At 37.6% G+C, this 10,576-nt stretch overlaps 1 protein-coding gene and 2 non-coding genes across 3 annotated transcripts; all 3 read right to left on the bottom strand.

The window, feature by feature from the left end:
• Nucleotides 1-537: 537 nt before the first annotated feature.
• Nucleotides 538-5,492, bottom strand: pdca (phosducin a). Its single transcript, XM_042496952.2, has 6 exons — nucleotides 5,347-5,492; nucleotides 3,430-3,490; nucleotides 3,034-3,170; nucleotides 1,994-2,213; nucleotides 1,685-1,797; nucleotides 538-1,100 (listed from the first exon to the last, which is right to left on the bottom strand). Exons 2-6 carry the CDS (start codon nucleotides 3,476-3,478, stop codon nucleotides 912-914), a joined length of 708 nt encoding a protein of 235 aa, XP_042352886.1. The 5' UTR covers nucleotides 3,479-3,490; nucleotides 5,347-5,492; the 3' UTR covers nucleotides 538-911.
• Nucleotides 5,493-7,305: 1,813 nt separating this feature from the next.
• On the bottom strand, nucleotides 7,306-7,379 carry trnan-guu (transfer RNA asparagine (anticodon GUU)). The gene has a single exon. It is a non-coding gene; the product is annotated as a tRNA-Asn (tRNA).
• Nucleotides 7,380-7,612: 233 nt separating this feature from the next.
• On the bottom strand, nucleotides 7,613-7,686 carry trnan-guu (transfer RNA asparagine (anticodon GUU)). Its single transcript has one exon. It is a non-coding gene; the product is annotated as a tRNA-Asn (tRNA).
• Nucleotides 7,687-10,576: the final 2,890 nt, after the last annotated feature.

The raw sequence follows: 10,576 nt of genomic DNA, 5'->3' as shown, positions 1-10,576 counted from the left end.
ACTAACATTAGATCTTTGGTGACCGAGCAGAGCACAGACGGGATGTGCTCAAATCCTGTCATTGGTTACTCCGTGCCATTGTATTTCTCCATTCTGAAGGACAGGACTTGTATAAACTATAAAGACACAAGAAGTAAGAAAGGTTGGACAGTTTCATATGAGTGTTTAGCATTAACATAAACTAGATTCCAAAAGTAACAGCATGTTTGGCAGCATGTAACCCTTTTAGCAAATGTTTAAATTATGTATTTCCTTCAAAACACCACTGGCAAGCATACTGCCACCTAGTGGTTTCCCGGCACCCCCTGGAAATATGTGCATTTTTTTAAAATCAAATTATATAGCCTCCAGAATAATATCATGTTTTAATAATAGCCACTGTTCCTCTTTAAAGGAATACTTCACCCACAAATGACCATCTGTAAATCAATTATCCTCGTAATGCTGTGTTGCACTGATTTTGTTTATGATGCCAAGATCAGATCCATACCATCAGGGTTTTTAAAGTCTATTGCCACACAGACAGACAGAGAGCACTTTGGTCAAGTCATCTTTATTGGGGAGCTACGATACAACTGCAAAGTAGTATTTCGGCTCACACTCACAGCGTGTGGTTTACTCCTAAGTACATTTAAATACAATGGGAATTCAGTGTGTGCTGGTGGATGTTTACTATTGTGTTTATCTGCTCATGTAATTTATTTGCTTTAACTTGTGTGCATGTGTCCTGGCTGCAACATTGCCCCCACTGTTATCCTTCACCTTTTCCTCAGTTCTTTTGCCCAGCTCTCCTTCCTCCCTTTAATGTTATACTTCCTCTTCCTGTTTCCTCTGTCTCTGCTTTTACCCACTCTCCTCCACTCAATCCAACCCTCTCTCAGTGATCATCCTTCTTCTTCTTACTTCTCGTACTACTCCACCTCACCTGCCACATCCTCATCATCAGCACATGCTGTGAACTCTTTCTCAGGTAACAGGCCATATTCATTGAGAAAGCCCTCCACATCCGTTGCAAAGAAGTCTTCATTGAAGTGTTTGGTAACAGCCAGGAAATTTCCCAGTAACTCACCAGCTTTGTACACCAGCAGGGCAGGAAGAACCTGGAGGGATATAAAAACGAATCAAAATGTAGCTATAAGCTGTCTCTGATGTTGATTATTTTTTCTTAGTGATGTGATGCTGATTTTAAAATAGTCATTAAATTGCATTCATAACAATAATTTAAATATACTTTTTTTCAATAACAAAAGGTTTAAATCAGTCTTAGTATTAACAATGCCACAACAACAATTGAAGTTAGTTATTGATGGGAGATTTTTTTAGGCGAATATCCCTGGCCTAAAGTTAGGTTTTTACTTCTAGTGATTGCATTTACACTTAAAGAACCATGAAGGTGTTTTTCATTTGTGAAGATTATTTTGCTGAACAAAACATACAGGTATCATAAATGTTTGTTTGCCATATAACTTATTTTCTGCATAAATCCAAAAAACAATGAAAAAAAAACCACACTCCCTTTTGGTCAAGGGAATCCGGGCGACTTTTATTTCCATGTTGGCCTACAAAAAAACATCATCCCTGCAGCACTTTAATAGTTTAGTCATAGTTTCGACATGACATAGCCAATAATTTAGACATGAAATCATCATTTTCTTGCTGATGATATTTCTAACATTTTACTAACCTCTGGGGAGAAGCGCTCAGCAGCTCCTGTCGCCACAGCATCAATACGGCAAAATTTAACGCTGGGGTACTCCAAAGCCAGACAGTCCAGACATGAGTTCAGCTGTTCACAGCCTGACAAAGGACAAATAATGCATGCAGAATTTTGAGCAAACAGCACAGCAGTGAACCATTCCACTGGAATACATATACACATTTCTGGAGTCTGTGTTGTAGCATGTTAGTAGATCAGTAAGATTACACTGAAGTTGTATCATGCGTCAATGAGCCTAAACTTAAACACAATAAAAAACAAACAAAGAAAACAAACCTTTGACACCATGCTGGTAAATGTGGACTACCACTAGCGTCAACCGATGTTCCTTCTCTATGACTTCCAGGAAGGCTTCTCCAGTCTCGAGCTCATGGACCTCTTCAAACGTGGGGCCAAAGCTGAGGCGCTCATGCATTTCCTGCATACACTGTTTTCTGTAGCGTTTCAGGCAACGTTCATCTTCTTCTTGGATCATTTCGTACTCCTGAACACTCATCTAGAGGTAAGAAAACATATCTTACAGCTTCACCTTTTTGTTACATTTAAATGTATTTGTTTTTGTCCAAAGCAAATCACAAATGAAGAACAATCAAAGTCAAAGTATATTGTTATTGTGTTAAGTGAATGTTTTTATTTTACTGTGTCTTTCTTCCTCTCAGTGTCTGTGTGTTGATACTCCAGTTTGATTCATCTAGTATTTCTTAATTTTTCTGTCTGTCTTTCCATTTCACTGAGTAGACGGGTTTCCATCACAGATTTGCACAAACTCCACTTGCAATAACAAGAAGCATGGTGATGCTGCATCATGAGGGAGCCAGTTCCTACTGACAAGCACATAGCCATAGCATCATGTGACCTAGAAAGGCCAAAAGAGTGTTTCCATAGCAGTTTAGCAAAATATGGCTTTTTCAAATCTCTTGAAATACCACCTCATGTGAGTGTGAAAAATCTCTGCGATAAATACGAGATTTTTTCAAAACTGACATGTTTCCATTAGTTGCACTTTATATGGACTCTGATTACCCGCCTGATCCCTGTCGGTTCAGTTTACCTTTGATGCTTGGTCTCTTAGTTTTGACCCTGATTGTTTGCCAAAATAAATCTCGGACTTTTAACTTTATCCTAGCCTTTTTAAGAGTCGTGCTTGTGGGTTCTTGACTGTCTGTCATTAACAGCTACACTCTGTATGTATCTTTTTGTGTTTGGCACATATCTGTGTGATTGTAGGTGAGTCTGTTGTCATCCTCTCACTGACTATCAAATCTGTCAAAGGTAAGTTTTCCTCTATGTGAAGTTCTGTGAGTGTTTCCATCCACCTTTCTGTTGAGTCTCTCCTTGTCATCCTCTCGGGGACTGGACATTTGTCTGAGCAGCTCTCTCTTGCTTTGAGGGGCAGTCTGATCCACACTGTCCAACTTAAACCTTCGCCAGTCATTAATCACACCTTTTGGACCTGCAGATACAAGGAAATGCCCACAAGAACATTTCTTCATGAAGAAATTAGTACATTAAATCTAGTAAAAGTGAACATCGATCCATGCCTCAATAAACTTATTACAGAGAAACAACATTCATACATTCATCAGTTTCGAGTCAAAATGGTTAATAGTTTTGGTTTTAGTGATTTATAAAAGCGACTCTACACTGAGTGAGGCTACACTGTCATTTTAGCTATTCAAGTCTACTGTATCTTTCTGGCCTCTACCTCTGACCTGTGTGATTGGCAGGCAACTCATCTTCTTCCTGAGCACAGCCAGACATCCTGCCAGCAGTCTGCAACACAGAGAACACACAGACTGGATGAATTGATCAGGCCCATCCAGAGAGCAGGTGAGGATATGTGTCCTCTGAAAGCCATGTTACAACTCCCTCTCAACAACACTTCAAATGTCAGGTAGAAATATATTAGAATGATGGATTACGACCAAAGTGTCATGTGCGCTTGTCCTGCAGGTGTGCGTGTGCTGTTATAAATTCTAGCTTCTAGCGTAACATACGGATCGTTTATGTTTGGTTTTACCGGCAAAAAAAAAAGGAAAAAAGCTGAGCTAGACTAGGAACAAGTCCTGTTGTTTACCTCTGTGTTATATATGTTATATGTTGATAATGCTTTCCGTCATTTTACTATGAGTTTGATACAGAGCTATCCTTATTTCAGGATTAATATGCATATTATAAGTAAGTAAATAGTAAGTGCATATTGACAAAGGAAAGATGAACCGCCACACAACACTTCCAAAACTATCTGCAACATTTTTTGTGTGCATATGTGCAAGGCAGGTCTCAACAGTTTTCAGTTTCAGTTTCAGTTGGTTTCCAGTTTAATTACTATAATAAAGCTCTCTTTTGTGTCACATTTTTATTAGGATGACTTATAAACATACAGTACCTTAATTATTAAAAAATAAAGGGGGACTACAAATGGCAACCTTATTTTCAGTTTTGGCAACCAAAAGCTAATGCCAGGTTTCCAGCCTGGCAGCCACTAGGTAGTATTGAGTCCTGCATGCCTCCATGCAATTGGACAAGTTGTCATGACCACTTACTGTGATCCAGACTGAAGTTTACTTATCAGATTACGCTGAGATTACCAACACTCTGACACATACACACGCCCAGGACATGATATGTATTTGCGTGTGTGATATGACATCATCCAAAAGCTAAAGTTTTATTTGATTGTTGTGATCCTGAAAGTTTAAGGTTATCCTGTGGTGACACACCCTATTTTTAGAGAATAAAGGAGAGGCTGTTTCTTTTGTTTCTTTATCATTTTACATTTCACTGGATTCCAGGATAGACAGTGACTAAACAGATTATGTAGTTCTTGAATGTAATTCTGTTGTCAAATTATACGTTTGCTCCTTTGAACACGTTTTCCTTTTTCAAAGTTACCAAACTGTGGCATGAAAGCTTTCATTAAATTATGAATAAATCAACATAAATGATAATGTCGCAATCAGTTGCACAGTGCTCTGAGTATAACACATCCACTCCTGATGGAACTACTTCTCCCCTTGATGCCAGTGATGGCCCCATGAAAAGCTATTGTGCTGACACAGCTGAGCTGTTGATGACAACACGTCAGTCATTAAACTGATAATGCCCTTAAGTCTGAGGCGGCTAATTCCTTCACGCCATCAGAGCGATACCTTTCTTGCAAAATTATTTAAATAAATTGAAAGGCAGTTTGGAAAGTGGACTTAAACCCTCAATGGTTTTAAACACAACATAACATGAAAACACTTTCTAATACATGGATATGCATGAACAAATAATTTGATTAAAACAATGGTTATTTAAGCATATATACATTTATGTAAGCATATATTTCATGTGCCGTTCAGGAAAACTTTAAATTTCTGGGTAATCAAGTTTAATTTAAGGTGATGCAGTGCTGATGTTGTACTACAACAATAAATATACACAGAAAACATCTGAATATGAATTTGTTGCAAACAAAGTGATCACAGCTTTTCCTTCTAACAGTGACTTATACAAAATAAACTTTATCTCTAATGAAAGTATTTTAGTTTGGAGAAATTATATCTCTAGCTTCTGAACACAGACGATCATGATCTGATCAAATAAATGCATCATACATTACTAAAGCAGCCAAAAATTCTTACCTTTGTGTCTTGAGTAAGAACTGTCTGTCAGTTTCTAACAGCTTATTCTTTTTTTTCAATCTTTGTCTGTTGTATCTATTTATTGTCTGTCAAACTAGGCATTCACTGAGTGCAGTGTCCACACACAGAGGACTGACAGGAGAGAGGGAAACACAAGTTTAGAAAGGGGTGGGGTGAGAGATGAGGCATTAAGCTTAATCTTCACCAACATTTTCATCATCACAGTAATATCATGTTGTCTAATATGATTAGGTGTGATACCAGGCTCAGTGTTGTGGACTGATGATGGGAAAGTAGACAGGTAAGATACTTTTTTTTTTCAAATTTGAAATTATTAATACTGGCAACTGTTAAATGTAACTGTTAAAAGAACACATATAAACAATTATCAATTTGGCAAGTCTACATTTTGTGATCTTATTTATTATTATAATTTCAGTCCTAAATTGTTAAGCTGTGGTTTTAAGAGACCTGATCATTCTCATTAACTTTGAATTAGTTCTTTCTCATGCTGAAAGCAGGCTATTGTACCTGAAGCCCATGACAACAGGTGAAAGTTGGGACGTAGATGGCCCAATGAACAGAAAGTTTTGGCTTCAGGCTTAGTTTCCTCTTCACCATGCTGGTCTGATGCAGCGCCCCCATCACTGTTGATGCCGCACAAAATCACACAAAATCACATAAAATCACACAAAATCACACAAAATCACACAAAATCACCTATCCATCTAACACTCCATTCACACTCATGAGACCCAAAGAAACTTGAACTCCTTTGCTCTGTGCAATAGCTCTCTTCCAACTCAGAGGGAGCAATCCACCATTTTTCGGCAGGAAACCACAGACTTGTGCTTGGATGTGCTGGATCTCATCCCGACCACTTAAAACATGGCTGCAAATTGCCCCTGTGCATGTTGGAGGTCACTGTGTAATGAAACCAACAGAATTAAATCATCTGCAAAGAGAAAGGGTGTAATTCTAAGGTACCTTAACCAGACTTTCCTCCCCCTAGCTGCTACTTCCAATTCTCTCCATGCATATCACAACCAGAATCGGTGACTAGGGACAACCTTGGTGAAGAACAACACCCACTAAGAATATTTTTGACTCTATGTAGAGTATGTGGAAACAGCTCTCACTCTGGATATATAAGGACCAAATGGTTTTCAGGAACCACCCTGTAGAGGGCTCTGCAGATTCTACATTGCTCATCCTGAGTCTGAGGTTCAACAATCAGTCAGCACCCTGGAGTAAACTTTTGTCATTAGGCAATGTTTTTTTTTTAATGGAAGTCACCACTTCACAGACACCAACACCTTCACCTTACTAATGAGCTTTTACTGCATCTGTTCGTCCTTGCCATTAGTCATCATTAAAAATGTTTAGTTTAGAATGACCAGAAATAGCTTACTGAGAAATAGCACCTGTAGCAGAGTGGGATTCCAGTGATTTTTACATGGGTACTACTTGACTGACAGATGTCACAGAATAGTTGCTAGTGGACACGACTGTATGTCCTGGCAATGAAAAAGTATTTTAAAAAAGAAACATCTGCTGACAGTCACAATACTGTCAAATTAAACTGAGATAACTATACTGAGTTTATCACTAATTTATGTCAATAGAGACATGATTATACAATGAGCATAAGGGAAAAAATAGCAAAGTTCTTCACAGTACACTTTAACAGCATTCAAAAGTCATTTCCTGTTGGTGATACAGCTAACTGATTTTTAGCTTAAGTATAATAATTTTAGGAACTAATGAGCTTTCAGACAGCTGATGCAATAAACTTGGCTTTACAACTTGACTAGTACTTGACAAGTACAGAATGAATGAAATGACAGATGTGCATGATAAAACAGAGCTAATGGCTAGCAATAGCTTAGCCTAGCTCGAACAGTATGTTATACAAGAAATTGGCAGTAGAAAATAAAAAGTGGGAAAAAAAAAACCTACCGTCCCTGGGTGGGCTCGAACCACCAACCTTTCGGTTAACAGCCGAACGCGCTAACCGATTGCGCCACAGAGACAGCCATGCCTGAGAACCGTCAGATGCAGGACTTATTTAGCCGTCTGGGGAGGTAGCATACTCAGTGAATTCAGTGTGTAGTAGTGTGTGTAGTGGGTTTTGTAGTCAGTGCAGATCTGTTCCAATTAATCTCAGGTAACTGCCTGGACTGCGAACATTATGATGTTGAAGCATTGTAACCCTGAAACAGTAAAATATCGAAGTTGTAAACAGGGCAAGGTGCAAAACAGGAGCCGTCCCTGGGTGGGCTCGAACCACCAACCTTTCGGTTAACAGCCGAACGCGCTAACCGATTGCGCCACAGAGACTCTTGCCGATCGTGCATGTGCTCAGAGATTTTTTTTCAGACAGTCACAGTTGCCGTTGTACTATATTTTTGAATGTTGATTATTAGCAGAGCTGCAGCAGTATGCTGGTTTCAAGGTACATCATGGCATTAAAACTAAGTTAGTTAACTTTGTGTTACTGTATTTTTTTCACAATGTTATTCCAAAAAGTAAGATTTTATTTAACCCTATGAAACTTGAATCAACATCTCCTTGTTCTGCCTTCAGACACCTTCGTACACCTTTAAACCTGCCAACTATGAACAAATTGGTTAGCTTTCCTTTGCAAGTCGGTAATATGTTTTTAGAGGACATTAGTAAATCTGGAAAAATTCTTGAAAAAAAACTAGGGGAAAGTATTTATTAAAGTATTTAAATTTATTTTTCAGATTTTTTACTATATGTTAAGCCTCTTTTTTCAGGTCATGTTCCTTTTTGTTGTGTTTTTGTTGTTGTTTGTTTGTTTTTGTTTTGTTGTGATGTGGGTTGGGTGGTGGGGGTGTAAGGGGGTGTTTGATTGCTTTTCCTTTGTTTTTTTTTCTGACTTTTGAGTAATATTCGTGTACATCCCACACAACACAAAGTTGGGCAGATGTATTTGGGACCAAATGGTGCACCATATTGATGTCTGAATTCTGACCAGGAGCTGAAGGCTTTATGCAAATATATATGACAGTAATTTCATTAATCAGTGAAAAGGGATTTACTATCTGGCTGACACAGTGAGGATTTTAAGGCCGACATATGGTTATTTTGTTAATCAGGACTGCTGGAACACAATGATGAGCAGCCACAACAACCAAAGCCACATATCAAATATACCAGTGTAATATTTTCTGTATGTGCGCTTTCTGTATTGAGTCTTAAAAGAAAAAAATAAAATGCTATGACTTCAATGATGCTTCCGAAAGTAAACTGTGGTTTGTGCAGAGGCGCTTCCCGAGGTCAAACCAAGATCCTCTGGTGGACGTGAGAAAAGTTTTAGATGATATGTTATGACAAACAATAACAATAAAAATAGCAATAACAAACACATATTTATCTGTCACTCTCTTTTTTTAGTCACCAAAAGTTATTTTACTACTTTCAAATGACTCCATAAGACTCTGCTCAGCCATTTTGGTAAAGCACATTTTGACTTAATAAATTTGTATGTAAAAACATGAAGAAAGTAGCAAATTCATTGTTTAAAAAATATTGAAAAAGCTGGTACATGAACAATTCAGTCATGGGGAAAGTGTTAAATTTATACCATGAAAGGGCAATGCATTTCTACAGATACAAACTGTACTTTGGAAACTAAAGGTCATATTTTTAAACAAATAAAAACTTGTGAAATTCTGTCATTTTAGCCTAGATACCTAAGAAAATAACAATAAACTAATTTTCAAAATTATTTATATGTGCCTGTCCATTTAAGGGTTAAGATGACAGACGCACCCATGCACATTTTTGTGTTTTTGGCTTTTAATTTCTAGCATATTTCATCCTTTTTTAATGCATATTGTTGATGATTTATACAAGGTTGTGTATTTTTGGGTGTTCTCAGTTTTTTTCATGTATTTTTTATTTTTAGCCTATTGTAAACAACATGGCCTGAAATAGACCAGTTAATGTCCCTACACACAAAAATGTGCAGTTTGAATGAAACCCATTCAAATAACTATTTTTTATCCTGCTCGAAAAGAAAGTATAAAACATACATCTTCTCATTTCTCCGCTTCATTTGAAGCCCGTGGCTTTAAGTGTCTGATGGTTTCCCTCCGATTCTGATGGATTATGACCGAATGTGTAAAAGCGCAGATAGCTTTCAAGTGGCACCTTTTCCATATCCTCTGTTTCATGTGTAATTTTTATGCAAATGTCCAAAGCAACACAACATTTTTTTTACTGTAAAATACATAAAACACACATCTACACAGGGGCAACTGCACAGTTTTGAAAAAACAAAACACAGGACCTTTCCCAGCACATGAAAGTTACAGTCCCCACGAGAACCAAAACATTTTATGAAATATGACACAGCAAAAATGAAAAGCATATAAATAAATGTTGCTGCTCGTCTTTCACATATACCAGACTGCAATAATCAAAGCATAAATAATCCAATTTGCATGAAGTATATTGAAAATAAATCATTTATTGTGTTTTTTAGACCATAAAATGGAGTTGCATCATGACAAAAACTTGGCAATTGAAGGGTTAACAATTTTAAAAATGTATTAATATGTTTTATTTATGATTAGGACTGATGTTGGTTTGAAAAAATAAAATAAAATAAAATAAAATAAATAATAATTTAAAAAAATTATAGCTTGATGATTTTATTAGCACATTTTTGTCCTAAGGGACATTAACGTAACAATTTTGAAGGTGCATCAGTTGAGGTGACCGTAGGCCAAGAGCAGGAACATTATTTTTTTCTGTGTTGGAGGCAAACATCCACTGCTATTCAAGGTTTGGGAGTGTCATGGTTCATTACAAAAACAACAGAAAAACCTGGCATTGCCCTTGCACAAAACCACATAAATGCTGTCAAACTCAGCAGGATGAAGACTCTTTCAAACTTTTTTGCTGAGGCAGCACCTGTGTTAGATGACACGTCCCCAGAAGATTTCTTTTCTATCCACCAGAGGGAGAGGCGCTTGTGGAAATGGAAAATATCTCATATTCCATAAAGCCCTGCCAACAAACTTTCCAAAGCACCTGACATCAATACAATCTTCTGAGGACATACCGAGGCACTTGGTTCCACAGGAGTTGTATTGCCACAAGTGTCCCAACAAAGTCCCTCTTTCTGAGCCAATTGCCATATCCAAAAAAGCCAAGATTGTGTCAGTCACAGGAGTTGTGGAGGGTAGGTGTCATTACA

This window comes from Plectropomus leopardus, chromosome 12 (genome assembly GCF_026936395.1).
Source record: "Plectropomus leopardus strain MGB_pleo_1.0 chromosome 12, ASM2693639v1, whole genome shotgun sequence".
NCBI lineage: Eukaryota > Metazoa > Chordata > Actinopteri > Perciformes > Serranidae > Plectropomus > Plectropomus leopardus.
This window is presented reverse-complemented; position numbering and strand designations above follow the sequence as displayed.